The 17305-nt window shown below is 45.1% G+C and overlaps 1 protein-coding gene across 1 annotated transcript; it reads left to right on the top strand.

The window, feature by feature from the left end:
• Nucleotides 1–27: 27 nt before the first annotated feature.
• On the top strand, nucleotides 28–15827 carry LOC311176623 (heterogeneous nuclear ribonucleoprotein A1-like; the record flags this gene model as incomplete). The annotated part of the gene is made up of 2 exons (XM_084242276.1): nucleotides 28–743; nucleotides 15815–15827. 2 exons carry the CDS (start codon nucleotides 28–30, stop codon nucleotides 15825–15827), a joined length of 729 nt encoding a protein of 242 aa, XP_084098402.1.
• Between the last annotated feature and the right edge of the window lie 1478 nt (nucleotides 15828–17305).

The following is a 17305-nucleotide window of genomic DNA, read 5'->3' as shown; positions in this document are numbered from 1 at the left end:
ACCGGCGTAAGACACAGGATAGTCAACATGTCCAAGTCAGGATCTCCTAAGGTGCCAGAACAGCAGCGGAAGCTCTTCGTTGGAGGTCTGAGCTTAGAAACAACAGATAAGAGTCTGCGAAGCCATTTTGCGAAATGGGGAAAGGTCATAGACTGTGTGGTAATAAGAGATCCCAACACCCAGCGGTCCAGAGGCTTTGGGTTTATCACTTATGCCACGGTGGAGGAGATGGATGAAGCCATGAAGGCAAAACCACACAAGGTGGATGGCAGAGTTGTGGAGCCAAAGAAGGCGGTGCCAAAAGAAGAGTATCAAAGACCCAGTGCTCCCGCGACTGTGAAAAAGATATTCATTGGTGGCATCAGAGGAAACACTGATGAACATCACTTATGGGATTATTTTCAGCAGTATGGGGAAATTCAAAGAATTACAATCATGACTGATCCAGGCACTGGCAGGAGGAGAGGCTTTGCTTTTGTCAGCTTTGACGACCTTACTTCTGTAAACAAGATTCTCGCTCAGCAACAACACATTGTGAACGGCCACAAGTGCACAGTACGGAAAGCCCTACCTAAGCAAGGGCTGGCCGGGGCTCCCCCCAGCCAGAGGGGCGGGGCTGGTCCTGGAGATGGTGCCGGTCGTCGTGGAGGTGGTTTTGGTAGGAATGACAACTGTGGTCGTGGAGGACAGTTTAGTGGTCGAGGTGGGTATGGGGCGTGTAGCGGGTATGGGGGGTGTAGCGGGTATGGCAGGTGTAGCGGGTATGGGGGGTGTAGCGGGTATGGGGGGTGTAGCGGGTATGGGGGGTGTAGCGGGTATGGGGGGTATAGCGGGTATGGGGGGTATAGCGGGTATGGGGGGTATGGGGGTTATGGGGCGTATGGGGAATATGGTTATTTGTGTGGTGTATTTGTTACTGATGAAAGCAATTTGGGAGGTGGTGGAAGCTGCAGTGAAATTGGCGATTACTATCGATACAATCAATCTTCAGCTTCTGGACTCAAGATGAAAGGAGGAAATTTTGGAGGCAGAAGCTCTGACCTCTATGGTGTTGAGGGCCAATACTTTACCAGACCAGGAAATCAAGGTGGCTATGGAGCTTCCTGTGGCAGCAGTAGTTATGGAAGTGGTAGAAGTTTAATCAACTGCCAGGAAACTCAGCAGGGGAGGCGAGCCAGAGAAGCAAGGGGAAGCTACAGGTTATAATAGGTTTGTTGTATTTGTTCTTGGCCCAGCCAAGAATGGGGATGGCAGGATCCTGCTGCTCCAAAGAGAATGTTTTACACAGTACTCATGTGCATGGGCAAAAAACTCAGTGTATTTGACTAGTTGTGTTAACAGGTTATTTTAGTTTCTGTTATATGTGGAAAGTGTAAAGCTTTCTAATGGGATTTAATGTGGTTTTCTTTTTGTTTTCTTTTGCATCCATGCTGTTGATTGCTAAATAGTCTGACCACAATTCTGAACAGATTGCAAAACAAGAAAATAAAGTAAAATGTTTTTGGAAGACTGCTTGTCTTTCTCGCTGTATCCCTGAAGAGTCCAATAATCTACCTCTGGAGAGGTGACACCAGAAACCCTGGACTTAGGGGTGGTGTGGGGGAACCAAAGTTGTACCTTCTAAAATTCCTAAAGAATAAAGTTGTCCTTGAAATGTTTGATAAACCTGTGGTCCTTTCATATGCAGACATAGTAGTGAAAAATACTAAGAGTGAAATTATGAAAACTTGCCAGCTGGCAGCCAGGGGAGGATGGTGTCCAAGTGATCAAGTGGGACCAGGCTATATTAGAGACCTTTTCCTTAATTCAAGTGAGTTATTTGAATTGTAAAATAATCCCTTTTTTTTAATAGAGGCATGTTTTATTTATTTATTTGTTTGTTTTGTTTGTACATGCACTGGGTACAGTCAGAAGCGCGGGAGGGTGAGAGAATTCACCAGAGCCAGAGTGGGGAGCAGAGCAGGCAGAAGGACCGAAGTACACTGAGGGGAGCAGCTGGCGGCAGGAGAGGTCTGCGCGCCATGTGGGACCCTCCTCCGGTGGCCGGGGAGCAGCCGGGAATCGAACTGGTGCTGCAGAGGCCGTGGGCAGCTTAGCAACCCAGTGCTCAACTGCTGGGCCACCGGGGAGGCCCTGTAAAATAATCCTTTTAAAGAGATTCCTTTCTATGCCAGCAAGCACTGAAATGAGTTTACAATAATAGCAACAATAATGGCTAACATTCATGTGCAGTTATAAGTGAGATGCTGTGCTTAGGGCTTGACATTAAGTTTTTTTCTCTCAGCAGTCCCACAAGGGAGATGTGGAGTCTCTTTTTCTCCCTCTCCATCTTTCAAAGACTGCCAAGGGGTTCTGGGTTGAGCAAGTGTTTGGTTTCTTTTTATTGTTATAAAACATCTGCATACTTTCAAATGGGGGTGTCAATGATTCTGGAAAGAGGCGGAAGGCTAAGAAATCCCAGAAGGTAAATGAGGTTTTGAAGTCTTGGGATGGGGAGTTGACAAGGCTATTTTTGGAAGATTTATTTTATTTATTTATGCATACAAGAGCTGGGGTGTAGGCCAGAGTTGGGGAGGGGTGAAAGGATTCACCAGAGGCAGCGGGGAGCAGAACAGGCAGACTGACTGAAATACACTGCTGAGGGGAGCAGCGGGTAAGACAGGTCTGCTGTGCCAGGTGGGTTAGCTCCCTGCTTGGGAATCAGATGGAACTCCTGCTGTAGTGGCTGCTGATAGCTTGATGGTGCTGACTTAACCCCTTGTGCCACCAGAGAGGTCTGGCAAGGATATTTTAATGAGCAGAGGAAGAATATTAGTATAGCTGCTAGCACACAGGTACATTTGGTGGCAGAAAGACTTCTCTTCCTGGTTGCCTTAAATTCTCTCAAAATATGAGGCAACATCAAATCAGAGTGAGATGAGATGCCACCAATTTGCCCCATGCTTTCTAGGGAAATAGCTCTCATGCCTACCATATTTTCCCTTCCCACTGTGCACTGCTGAGCTAGATCCCCGTCACTCCATGAATAAATTATTAAACTCTTACTTAGCATTTACTATGGTCACACACTTTCTAAATACTTCCATCTCTGCCAAATTTTGTACCTGAAACATCCGATTGTGTTTATTCCATGCCTGGTACAAAACAGTCACTGCTTTGAGTCATAGATTTCAACCTAATTTTCTAGGCCATCTGTACTTTATCCTGATATTCCTAAGTGCCTTCCATAAAATCTGAGTTCCACTTACTCATGGAAGAGGGATAAAGGGAATCACGCTCTAAATCATCTCAACAACGTCCTCAAAAATACCATTTTTTTTTCTTCCCTATCCCTTAGGATTGTTTTTAACTTCCTTCCCTTTGATTCCCTTACTCAATATATTTATTATTTGTGAAATGTATCACCAAAATTTTCCTGAGCCATCAAAATATTGATGTCCAGTAGTTTTTGAAGTGTTTTGCATGGTTGAAGTGTCTGTTATGTGAATGTCCAGTGTTTTGCTCTGAATTTCTCTTCTGTCATGCTCTGCAACTCTGAGTTGGGGTTCCTTTCAGGATTTTTCTTTGTTCTGTCTCCTATCATTAATTTTGTATGTGTATTAAAGTAAGGATAAATTCTCAACTTTTTGTAGTTACCAGTGAGAGGGGTAGTGGGTTTAAAAAAGGACTAGGCCAACGGGCATGAAAGGACCACCTCGCGCAGATCAGGAATTTGAAATTCCTGTTGTAAAGTGTTTCTTTGCAGGGTGGTAGGTGGGGGTGGCAAGTGTTACAGATCTCTCAGCCTGGGCTGTTTCAGATGCCTCAGCCATGTTATGAGGCTCACCTTCAAGCCAGTAGTCTAGCTCTGTGCCCTCATGCCCACAATTCTCTGGCAATACAGCCTCCATCATGGGTGTACCTCCTTATCCAATGTAGTGCCTGATAAGAAGCCTGATGCTGGCATATGCCCAAGCCATAGCTGTAGGGGGATCTTCCCTTTTTGGGGGGGAAAAAGTGCTCCGGTTTTACTTTGAACAAAGTCCACTTAGAGTTTTCCTACCCCTTTTAGTAGGTCTTATGCTCCTCTTACAGACACCGATAATCAGTTTTTCCCTCAGGGCTTTTGGTTTTGTTTTGGTTCATTTTTGTTAGTGTCTGGAGGAGGCAAGCCGAACATCTCCACTCACTACCACCTTGCTGGACTTCCCCAAAACATCAATTCTTATTGACATTCCAGAGTGCTCTGAGTGACGTATAGTACTGGCCAATTCTGGCAAATTCAGAGGGCAAGTATTTCCAGTCCACAGAGAGGGGCACACAGAGGAGGAATGGGTAGTCCATCGGGTTGCCTGGCACAGGACCGGCACTCAATGATTGCTTCTGAAATGGATGAATGACTTTCAGTGCAGGGACAGTCATCCAATTAGAATGTCAAGGACAATCTGTGGTTGAATTTAAGTCGATTTTAATGGGTAAGTGAAGCTCTGGAAATTTAAAGGAGATGAGTAAATTGGTTCTAAAGACTATGGCTGGAAGGTTAACAATATTTTGAATGAAATGAGTATCAGGACTATACAGATTCATTTTGAAGTTCACAATTGATTAAACAAGAACAATATAACTAAATTAAGCTAAACTTGGCTCTGTATCCCAAAGGTATAGAGGGGCTAAAATTGGGATTGAAGGTCCTTCCCGGTGGTGCAGTGGGTTGAGTGCAGCACTGTGAAGCTGTCTGCAGCCTCTGCAGCACCGGTTCGATTCCCAGCCGGCCAGGAGAGTCCCACATGGCACAGCAGACCTCTCCTGCCTCGTCTGCTGCTCCCCTCAGCAGTGTACTTCTGCCTGTTCTGCTCCCTGCTCTGTCTCTGGTGAATCCTCTCACCCTCCTGCACCTCTAGCCTGTACCTCAGTTCTTGTATAAAAATAGATCTTTAAAAAAATAAAATTGGGATCGAAAAGCTGAGTGCCAGCAAACTGATAGTATCAAAGCCACCTTCTATGTGAGCAGGACAGCCCAGGTCCTAGAGAGGTCAGGAGCAGGGCAGCCCAGGTCCTAGAGAGATTAATCAATCCAGTTCTGAGGATGAGGATGCAGGCAAAGGATAGAAGGGAAATATATCAAAAGGAAAGACAACAATCTCAGTCACTTGAAGGTAACATTTTCAGTATTAGGGTAAGAGGGACGGTGGGAGAAAAGTAAACCAGATAGTCATTCCAGGACTTAGGCGTTAATTTGACAAGGTTTAACACAAATTAAAAAATTTAAAATAACAAAAATAACTATTTCCTATTTCATAGTGTAACAGGGTGGTCCCCAGGAAAGGGGGAGGTTCCAGGTTCCCTGCCCCACCCAAATGGAGGGTAGAGCTGAGCAGAGAGAGAAGCTGCAGAGGAGTCTGAGGAAGGTAGGAAGCAGGATGGAGATCCAGAAGGAGACCTGGAGGAGGCGCGTGGAGCCTAGAGACACATGAAGAAACTGAGCTTGTCTTTTGGTCGTGGACTGGGTGACACAGATGTGGGTGAGAGACCCGAGGGGAGATGACCATGGTGGCTTTTATCTTGATTTTGATTTTGCTCTTTTCCTTCCGGGCTTGTCTGGTTGTTTCTGACCCTTTTCTGTGGGTCCCCACTGGAAGACGCTTTAGACTTGTGGCAGGCTTTGGGGCCTTGCTCTGGGCCAATCCCATTTGGATGGAGTTTTACCCACGAGGAGACGGGTAACTTTGGGTGCTTCATTTAGAAACTAGACTCTTTGCCTTTACCTGTATTGTTTCCTAGTTTTATTAAAGTTCCTTCCCATTAAAGTCTCATGTTTTGTGTTGATGCAGCGGATGGCAGAACCCATTTAGAATAGGCAGGTTTGCAGGGTTTGGGCTGCCCCTCTCTCTGCCCTGTAACAATAAGAAAGTTTAAGTTGGGAGAAAGGTTTGATTTACAAAATTGCTTGAGCTGCTGATGGGTGAATCTGCTGAATGTGCTTTGGGGTTCCAGAGGGTCCATATTAGGAGGGGAAATCGGAAGAGGGTAAAGGTAATAATGGTTTATGCTCTATAGCCTACCCATGTGGACTGAAAAAATTAGTTGCTTAATAAATTATTAAAATAAAGTCTTATTTGTTGGGATGCAATGGACCCTGGTTTCAGCAAAATCATGGTGTTAGATGTCTTGAAATATCATCAAAACAGAATGGACACAGTAGCCCTGCCCTTGACAACTGCTCGATATTTTTAGTCTCTTGCTTCTCCTCAGCTGTTTGCAGAATCAGACACCTGCTCCTTATTGAATGCTTATGAATATCCTTGAAAAAGTATCAGAACCCCATTTGAAGATTGGGGTTCTTCCAGAGAAGCTGGAAGTTGGTGCTCTGGCTCTGTTGACTCCCTCATTCCTATGGTAACATGTTGGCAAAAGCAGGGGGGACTTAGTTATCACAGGACCAACAGCTTTTAGTTATAGAACAAAATGTTCCAGCACCAGAAACATTTTTCAGTGAGGAACTGCTGACAAGTGCAAAATTATTTTTATATTCTTTAAGCAGTACTTGTGGAACATTTTATTCAGCCCTCAGGCAGAGTGATCAGAGATTGCATTAACAACTCAACTTTTCATTGCCTGACCATTCTCTCAAGGGGAAGCCCTCTTCTAGCCTGGTTCCTTTACTTCCCTTAATGACTACCCCAGGAAACTCTGTAAGCATCAGCACTTGAATCGCACGTTCCAGGCTTTAATTGCGTGACCAAGATACTGAATTCACCAGCCTCTAGGAAGTCTAGCTTCCATTTAGTATTGGAAAATAAAGTAGTAGTTCCCAAACCTAGAATAGAAATGCTAGGTCGGGTCTTTTCACAGAAATGCTGAATCACAGCCCGCTGGGTAGAACCCAAGATAACTATATTTTTAACAAATTGTGGGGTTGATTCTGATGGCCAGCCACATTAGGAAAGCACTCACACAGATTAGGGTGTAAATTACATGCTGATACCATTCCACATGCGACACATCAGTTTATTGCCAAAGACAACCAAGATTATTTCAGTGACAGATTGAATTGATGGAGATGTTTCTAATTTAATCATAGCACTGAGGATGATTGATTTTTTTTTTTAAACTGGGGATGATTTAACTATTATTCTACTCTAATATAGGACTTTGAGTCTGGTTTTTATTTTTCATATGTAATAGACACGTACCAAATTCCCCTTATCAAGTTCTGTATTCCTACACCAAGTCCTATACGAGTTTAATGTTATTTAGAGGCTTTAGAAGTAACATTACGTAGATGCTGAATTGTGGCCACTTGTCCCCTTTAGTTTGCAGTCATCACCCATAGAGAGGGTGACGTCAGAGGGCTATTAGTTGACGTTTCCTTGAGCCAGTGATGTCTACATTCAATGGATTCATCACACCAGCAAAAGTGCAAACTAAGATTTTATTTCCTTTTCTTTTGCAAGCATCCCATTCAGCAGTAGTTCTCTGGCTTTAATGTACATAATAACCACCTATGGGGGAGGAAGAGCTTTTACAAATACAAATTCTAGGTCCCCACAACTACAGACTGATTAAGTAGATATGGGAAGAGGCTCGGGAACCTGCATTTTTTTATAAGTCCCCCCAGACAATTGCGAATATTGAAGTTTTTGTATACTAAATACCCAAGTATTATTTACATCCTAACACTCTCTTGGAGTAATTCCTGTGTTCTCAGACCAGACTCTGAGAACTAAGACTACTCATGTAAGAGATGACAAAGTAGAAACTTTCAGACTTCTCAAGATAAACGTCGCACAATGCACAGAACACCTTACCCAGGAAAAGTGGTTCTGTGGACCTACTCCAGATCACTTGAGTTCTTGGCAGTATCTCATATCCCTAGATGAGTCATGGTATGAACCGTGATATTTTCAAAGTCTCATAGTCTCATTATGGGTCCAGGATGTCCCACAGTGATTTTTTTTTGATTTTTTAAAGATTTATTTATACAAGAACTGGGGTACAGGCTAGATGCACGGGAGGACAAGAGGATTCACCAGAAACAGAGAGGGGAGCAGAACGGGCAGAATGACCGAAATACACTGCTGAGGGGAGCAGAAGGAGAGACAGGAGAAGTCTGCTGCGCTATGTGGGTTGCTCTGCGGCTGGCAGGGATTGAACAGGCACTGCAGAGGCTGCAAATTCACAGCACTGGGCTCAATTGCCTGTGCCACCAGAGAGTCCCCACAGTGATCATTCTTTTCAATTCCTTTTATTGCTTCCTCACAAATGGAAACTTTCAGTAACTCCTACATTTTTTAACATTAAAATACCTGACAAATAATATATTCATTCAAATTTCTCTTAGGCTATTGGTATGGTTTATTCCCTATGTGTAGTCCTATTATGGATTTTAAAGATTTTTTTTTTTTTTTTTTTGGATTTTAAAGATTCTCAGTAAACTCTTTGTTAAAATATTTTTGGAAAACATTTATCCCTTTGGCTTGTAACCTGCAGTTTTGACAGTCCTCATTATTACAATGATATAGGATTCTCTTCTGTGTAGATTCCTCCAAGGTGAGTGCTCCCTTTCTAACTGAAGTCCACATCACCCATAAATAGCAGTTTTATCTTGTGTGGATTCTCTGATGGCTGTGAAGTTCTGAAGCCTGAAGTTAATGAGCACTTACTACATTTATTGCATCTATAAAGGTCTTGCTCCCTTTTAGACTGTCTGATGAATTCCAAGTTTTGTGCTCAGAAAAATTCCTGCCACACTTAACATATTGGTATTCTTTCTGAATTGACTGGAGAGTATAATGAAGAATGGGACCCTTACTACACTCATCACATAGACATGATTTCTCTCCCAGGCAGTTTCATAAAATAGGAAAATAAAGTCATCCTTTGACATTATTATTAGTGTATTTCTTTCCAGTTATTTTCCTCTGTGTATGTGCCATTACATCTACTACATTATACATTTTCCTAAATTACTAGATCCCAACACATAATTTTTCTTGCTGGAAAATAATTATGCAAATATATTATGATTTAGAAAAAAACATTAATTTTTAAAATATTAATCTTTTTAAAAACAGTAGAGGGGCCTCCCTGGTGGCACAAAGGGTTAAGTCTCAGCACTATCAGACTATCAGCAGCCACTGCAACATGAGTTCAACTCCCAGCCAGGGAGGTGACCCACACAGTACAGCAGACCTCTCCTGTCTCACCTACTACTCCCCAGAGCAGTGTATTTCAGTACATCTGCCTGTCCTGCTCCCCACTCTGTCTCTAGTGAATTCTCTCCGCCCTCACCTCTGGCCCACACCCCAGTTCTTGTATGCATAAATAAAAAATTTTAATCTTAAAAAAAAAACAGTAGAAATAACATGGTAACATACACCTTTTACACATAATTTATCTGACTATTTCCTTAACATAGATTCTTAGACGTGAAAGTTCTGAGCCAAATGGCATAAACATTTGACTCATATATTGCCAAACTGTGGTTCTGGAAGAGATGCTAACAAAGTATTTAGAGAAATTTAATTCACTCAGATGCATTTATTAGAAAACAAGAAAGGCTAAACATAAATATTCTCTAACCACATAACTCAAGAAATTACGGGGGAAAAGATAACCCTAAAAGAAGTAGAAAATGTAAGAAAACTAACAAATCAGAAAATAGCAATCAGAAACACAATGTGTCCTTATTATAAACAAATCCACACCTAAATACAATTAGTCAAAGGGCAGAACACTTTTCTGCATTCCAGGATTTTATAAAGTATCTTTAAATAAAGAGATAAATCTTTAAAAAAAATAAGTAAACAAAGACATAATCTTTTTTTTTTTAAAAGATTTATTTATACAAGAACCAGGGCACAGGCCAGATGTGCAGGAGATTGAGAGGATTCACCAGAGACAGAACAGGGAACAGAACGGGCAGACTGACAGAAACACACTGCTGAGGGGAGCAGCAGGCGAAACAGGAGAGTCCACCGTGCCATATGGGTTTCTCCCCAGCAGACCAGGATTGAACTCGTTCTACAGAGGCTGCGGACAGCTTCACAGTGAGGCGCTCAACCACCTGCACCACCAGGGAGGTCCCAAAGAGATAATCTTAAATCTTTAAAGCACCAGAGAGAAAAGTCAAAAACAGACTGTCTCAAAGGAAATAAAATTAGAATGAGAACAGATTTTCAATAGCAATGTCAGAAGCTAAGAATCGCTGAGAAAAAGGAAATGTGAACTTAGGATTCTATACCCAGCTATGCTGTAATTCATAAGGGAGAAATAAAAGATTATTGTTTATTTCAATAAGAAAGCCTGTTATAAGACACAGTATGTGTCGGGCATTATTTTAATCATTCTACAAATATGAACTCATTTGATCCTAATTACAACATCATGAAGGAAACAGTATTACCAGCTCCATTTTACAGGCCTTCTTTGAAGGTCAAAGAAATTAAGCAATCTGCTTAAGGCTACATAGCTAGAGATCAATAGAGCTATATATCAAACTCGGTTTGACTGCAGAGTTGGTGCTTGTAACCATTATACAACTTGCTGCTTATTCTTGGAGGCTGAGGAAATAGAACTCACAAGGAAGGAGGGAATGCAGAATCAGTAGTAAGAAATTGGCAAACGTGCAGATTAATTCAAATTTGCATTGGTTATTTGCAGTAATGATGATGATGATGAAGACAATAGTGGTAGATCTGGAAGTATGTTAAAAACATTTAAAAATTAAAACTGTACACAGGGGGCATGAGATAAGGAAAGTCAGGGGTTTCAAAACCTGGAAAAGGCAATCAATTCTCCCTGGAACCTCTAGAAGGAATGCAGCTTGGCTGACAACTTAGTTTTTTCATTAACAAACCATGATCTGAAGCTAAGAAGGTATAATTTTTAACATTTCAGAGGTGAGAACAGAGTTGCTATATTTTCTTTTTTTTTTTTTAAGATTTTTTTATTTATATAATAGCTGGGGTACAGGCCAGAGGTGTGGGAGGGTGAGAGGATTCACCAGAGACAGAGGGGAGAACAGGCAGACAGACTGAAAGCACTGCTGAGGGGAGCAGCAGGCAAGACAGGAGAGGTCTGCTATGCCATGTGGGAATCTCCCTGGCCGGCCGGGAATTGAACACGCGCTGCAGAGGCTGATTCACAGCGCTGCGCTCAATCTGCTGCACCACCGGGGAGGCCCGAGTTGCTATATTTTCTGAACATCTCTGTATGTCTGAAATATCTTTTACTTAAAATGTTTTTAGATCTAAAATCAGAAAATAATGAGGGAAGAGAAAGAGGAAAATCAGAGAAAGAAGGAAAAGAAATAAGGAAACCCAATTTTATGAAAACATGTGAGTGCCTCCCATGTGCCTTTTACCATTATAGTCCTCTTGAGCCAATGGCCCCTGGTCCCTGCCAGCCCAACTGGCAATATTAAAGAGCCCCATAGCCTATCTATCATGGACATCCTTCCCCCATGGAAGAGCTGCTTAGTGGGGACGTGGTAAAGCACACTTGTCTTAGGCGAAGGATTTAATGGAAATGTTGACACTTTCTTCCCCACCCAGATTTAGTGATGAAATGGGTCACCGACCTCTTCCTAACTTTTACTGGCCCAGGTCTCCCCTCTTCATTACCAGGACCCCAAGCTCTGTCCTCTGACCATGTAATGCTTCCTGAGGGAGATCAGCCTTATCATTCCTTCATATCCTTCGTTCCACTGGAGGGATAACAACCCACCTGCTTTGGGTCTCTTGGGGAAACAATGAGGCACAGAGTTGCAATTCCAGGCCCTTCACAGCAGCTTCTCTGGCTGATGCTAATGAGGTCCATCTCTACCTGCTACAGCCTACTCTCTAGACAGCACAGACCTCCAAGAAGAGCCCTGGGCTGGGAGTCAATGCACTTGCCAGACAAGCCCACCCCACTATCCTACAACCTACTTCCTAGACACTGTCCTTTTCCTTCTAACCCAAACCTTTCATACTTGCTTTCCTTTCCTTCCTCCAACCCCCTTACATTAGCCCTGCCCCTTTCTTTAAACAGTGTCTCTTCTATAAACAGTGACCCTGAAGATGCCTCATCCGATTTCTACAGTCCTGGGGTGAGGCATCCAGCAGCCTGGGGACATGATGAATGACGAGGCTCCCAAGTCAGTCCAGGAGGCTTGCAGGCTAGAAGGGCACTTTGCCAGATAGAAGACCTTGTAGCCACTGGTACTGGACAATTCATTGGTTATGTCTCATAAAACCCTTCTTTGAATTTAAATATAAAAGAAAATTAGCTACTGCCACCAGATTCTGGTAGGTGATCAGTCCAGAGCTTGACACATAATTTCATTTAGGGCATTCACAGGAATCAAAAATAGACACACATTTTAATATGAGTATTAGTTACAATGGATACATTCTGGGGCTGAGGATTCTTGTGTTGAAGATATGTTTTAGAATTTTCTACACCAGTTTAATAATTTGAATACTTAATTCTGATTAAGTCCATTACTATATTCATTGGGTTAACAGGATTCCTCTCCTGCAGGGATTAACTCTTAATGAAACAAACTTGTGATCTGACTGCAATCTTTACCCACAATATAGTTTTGGAAAGGTTTTACATGTGGACCTTGATGCCCTTCCCACAGACACCGCATAAACAGGGGTCCTCTTCCACATGTATTTTCACTCAGTAATTATTTACTGAGTATCCACTCATGCCAGGCACTGTCCTCCATGCTGGGGACACAATGTGAGCAACGCACGTACAGCTGCAGAGCTCTGAGAGCTGTGGGAGAGAGACTGGTAAAGGGGCGACATGCACTCTAGCATAAGTTCTTGCTATGCTCCCCACACTTGCAGGATTTTTTTTTTCATTTTGAAATCTGATGGATGTAAAAATTTAAACTCACTTTTGTCCTGCAGAGGATATCTATCCTGAGTGGACGCCAGTGAGCATGCTGTCTGTACTGAAATAGAAGGCCTTCCTCCTGTGTAAACTCAGAGAGAGAGCTGTGTTCTAAACAGACCCCTTAGCTAAACAGTAAGAGTCCACAGCTTTTAACAACCAAGTAAACCAAAATTCTCCAAAGAGCAGTTGTCCTCACCTATTAAGACCAGGTTGCTGTAGACCTCCCGCATCATCTCTTGGTACAAAGATTTTGGTGCATGGTCTAGTTGCCTTCACTCCTCCTTCGTGAAGTCCATGGTTTCATCTTTGAATGTAACAGGTTCCTAAAACACCAATGACCAGAAATATATTTTTCAGAATGTGTTTAAGAACTGGGACTAACATTTTCTGTTACTCCTGTGGTGCCATGAAAAGACCATGTAATAAAAGGTTTTTTAAAACATTTTAAATGGACAAATAAAATTAAAATGTACAATAGTATTCATCACATACATTAGTAACTACATTAAATGCAAACAGACTAAAGTTGTGTAAGGGGCAGGAAGGGCCAGAGCAGGTTCTATGATCTGAGCAGATGGGGTAAGGAGGAGAGAGTGTCCTGGAGCCCTCGGTGGCTTTTCAGGCTTATTATTGGGATTTACCAGGTACAGGGCAGGCAGGGGTGCTGGGGGGCCGGGAGGCTGGCAGGCCTCCCAGCCCCCAGCAGGTCTTCATTCTCTCTGGGCTCTCCAGCCTTCTCTCTTTAGCTCTCGTTCTCAACGCTTCTGCTGGTGTCTCTGTGACACCACCCTTATAAGCCCAGTCTTAGCCCAGGTGAATCCCATCTACCTATGCCCACACCCTACTCCAGGTGCCCGCCCTCAGGCATGCATTCAGGACCGCAGGGGTCCGTCATTTATCCTGATGGGGGGAGGGCAGAAAAGCCTGATACTTTTTATCTTACCCTACAAGTTGCCAATTAAAAAGGCAGAGATGATCATATTCTTGTATAAATAAATAAGCTGTTAACAAGAGATACACCCAAAGAAGAATTCATCTTTATCTTCAAGGGTAGATATTTTCTGGACAACAGAAAACTTCATCTCACCTGGGAATTGGCTGCTTCTTCCTCTTGGGCAACGTCAGGGTGTTAAGGAGGCAGAGATGGAGCAAGAAACCACGAGAGACCAAGCTTACCCTCTAGCAACCAGAGTGGCATTTGCCTCGCGTGAACCCTTCCTTCCACCATCCTGCCCTAGGATGCTTTCTCTTTTCCACACAACAGATACTTCACTACCTCAGCTGAGCTGTTGCCTCTTTGTTCTGAGACAAAACCTCCATGGTCTCTACTTGTCCTCTGCAAGTGGTCACTTGACCCAAGTCTTGCTAAGTAACCCCTGCAGCCCAGCAGCTCTTTCCTCCTGAACTCCTCTCATCACCTACGTATCCCCTCATTATTGGTTCCAGCTGCCTGTAGAGCTGCAGCCTTCATTCCTTAGAGCACGACTTGCTTCTAAGGGCTCACGAATAGCTTTTCCTTGGCTGGCATCTTTCTGCTAGGCTGCAAATCTCAGTACCCTCAGCGAGAGCCCCACAGTTGGAAACCCAGCTGAGCTCAGTGTTACACTAAGAGCCTCCAAGAATACCATCTGGAGACACTCAAGTTAGGGGCTTCTGATACTGGTACTGTAAAATCCATGATGGAAAATTCCGAGAGAAAACTGAGGCGCCAAAGATGAAGCACTATATATAGGGGCAGGAATGACACCGAGCAGGTCATCCAGCAGACCGGGTAAAGGAGGAATCCTTCGAACCCTCAGTGGCTTTTGCAGGTTTTTATTTAGATTTACCAGGCACATGGCAGGCAGGGGTGCTGGGGGGCCGGGAGGCTGGCAGGCCTCCCAGTCCCTGGCAAATCCTCACTCTATCTGGGCTCTCTGGCCTTCTCTCTGCTTCTCTTCTTCTCTTCGCTTCCGTTCATTCTTGGCTTCTGCTGGCGTCCCCGTGATGCTGCCCTTATAAACTCAGTCTCTCAGCCCAGGTGTGCCCACTCCAGGTGCCCGCCATCAGGCATGCTGTAAAGGCAGGACTGGACACGGGGCAGGTTTTCTGATCCCATGCAGACCGGGTAAAGGAGGACTCAGAGTCCTCAGTAGTTTTGCAGGTTTTTTATTGGGGGTTCACCAGGCATATGGCAGGCAGGGGTGCTGGCTGGGGGGCTGGGAGGCTGGCAGGCCTCCCAGCCCCCAGCAAGTCTTCACTCTATCTGGGCTCTCTGGCGTTCGTTCTGCTGCTTCTCGGCTTCTGCTTCGGCTTCTACTGCGGCTTCTACTGCTGCTGCTGGCGTCCCCGTGACGCTGCCCTTAAAAGCACAGTCTTAGCTCAGCTGAATCCCATCTACCTATGCCCACACCCCACTCCAGGTGCCCGCCATCAGGCATGCATTCAGGACAAGGATCCATCATCTATCCTGATGGCGGAAGGGCAGAAAAGCCTGACATTTTCTTTACCCTACACCTGCATTCAGGACCGTAGGGTTCCCTCATCTATCCTAGTGGCGGGAGGGCAGACAAGCCTGATACTTTCTCCCTAACCCTACAAGCCCCCTGCTCACACCAACTGCTATGTACGGGGAGACGCGCCACAGATTACTACCGCTATCCGGGGACCATGGCCCCAAGCTGGGGTGCTCACAGCTGGGTGCAGAGGGATGCAAGATGTCTGAGCGAAGGATGAAATCTGAAGGAGACAAGGATCCTGGAGTCGTTTGGGTAGCAGATTCTCGGGTCTGAAGTGCTCACAGCTGGGTGAAGTGACCCCTTCGGGGACGCCGAAAGGATCGACAGCCAAATCTCGGTCGCCACTTTTGTGGGGACCATCGCTCCTGGGGCTTCAAGTCCCTCAATCCCACTCTCACTCTGGCCCCCTGATCTCCATCCTCCCACTGACTCTGGTCCCCTTCCAGGCCCGAGTACTGACACAAGTCAGCCGAGGCGCAGTGAAGCTGCCCGGGCTCACCTGCCCCACGGCCCGAACCTGGACGAAGCCGCCCTGACTGCGCTCACTAAAATTTAGTTTCTGCAACCCTGTGCCGGGAGTCCTGACGCCTCCCTCCGTGCGCGCCCAAGGCGTGCGGTCAGGCCAGGCCGAGCTCCTCCAGGCCAGGCTGCTTGGGTGTTGGCTGCACGGGGGATGCGCAGGGGTCTGGGCAGGAGTCTGTCTCGCGCGCCCTCCGTGGTGCCAGCCGCCCGCGGACCCTGCCCCGGCGCCCCTGAGGGTCAGGGCTGCCGCGTGGGAGAGCCGATGCCCCTCTGACCTCGCTTTTCCACTTTGTTTTTTCTTTTCATTGTACTTTTCGTGTATGATTCTTCAGAATTAGCATATATGATGTAATCAAGGGGGGGAAATGACGTTTCTTTGGGAGAAAACGCCCATCTACCACTTATGTACAAAATGAAAGAGATAGGCGTCTGCTTTTTTTTTTTTATAGAGGCATGTTTTATTTATTTGTTTTTGTTTATACAAGCACTGGGTACAGTCAGAAGCGCGGGAGGGTGAGAGAATTCACCAGAGCCAGAGCGGGGAGCAGAGCAGGCAGAAGGACCGAAGTCCACTGCTGAGGGGAGCAGCGGGCGGCAGGAGAGGTCTGCGCGCCATGTGGGACCCTCCTCTGGTGGCCGGGGAGCAGCCGGGGATCGAACCGGCGCCGCAGAGGTCGCCGGCAGCTTCGCAACCCAGCGCTCAACCGCTGCGCCACCGGGGATGCCCGGTGTCTGTTTTTGTAGAGTTACAAAAGAGATTATATCAAGGGGTGACAAACTCTGAAAGGTGGGAGGGGGGAATCAAGGGATTTTTCACTTAAATTGTGTGTGGCTGTTTCAGCCACAGAACACAAGTAGGGAGTTACGGGAATACAAGAGATTTGGACGGAGTTGAGCATAGTTTCTTCCCCAAAGGGATGCCAGAGGACAAAAATCTCTATAGATAGCATATTTGACCAGTACTGGAAATGTATTTTATTCTACTGTATTCCTTCTACTTTAAAAAGCAAATTATTGGGCCTCCCCGGTGGCATAGTGGTTGAGCGCTGGGTTGCGAAGCTGCCCACAGCCTCTGCAGCACTGGTTCGATCCCTGGCGCTGGGCGAGGGTCCCACATGGCGCGCAGACCTCTCCTGCCGCCTGCTGCTCCCCTCAGGAGTGTACTTCGTCAGTCTGCCTGTTCTGCTCTCTGCTCTGGCTCTGGTGAATTCTCTCACCCTCCCTTGCTTCTGACTGTACCCAGTGCTTGTATAAATAAATAAATAAATAAAAAGATTAAAAAAAATAAAATGTTTAAAAAAAAAAAATTATTTTAGGGCCTCCCTGTGGCTCAGCGGTTGAGCGCTGGGTTGCAAACCTGTCCGCAGCCTCTGCAGCGCCGGTTCAATCCCCGGCCACCGGGCGAGGGTCCCACA

Source organism: Talpa europaea, assembly GCF_964194135.1.
Source record: "Talpa europaea genome assembly, chromosome: 9".
NCBI classification, from domain to species: Eukaryota; Metazoa; Chordata; class Mammalia; order Eulipotyphla; family Talpidae; genus Talpa; species Talpa europaea.
Note: the sequence above shows the minus strand (reverse complement) of the source record. Positions and strands in the feature narration are given on the sequence as shown.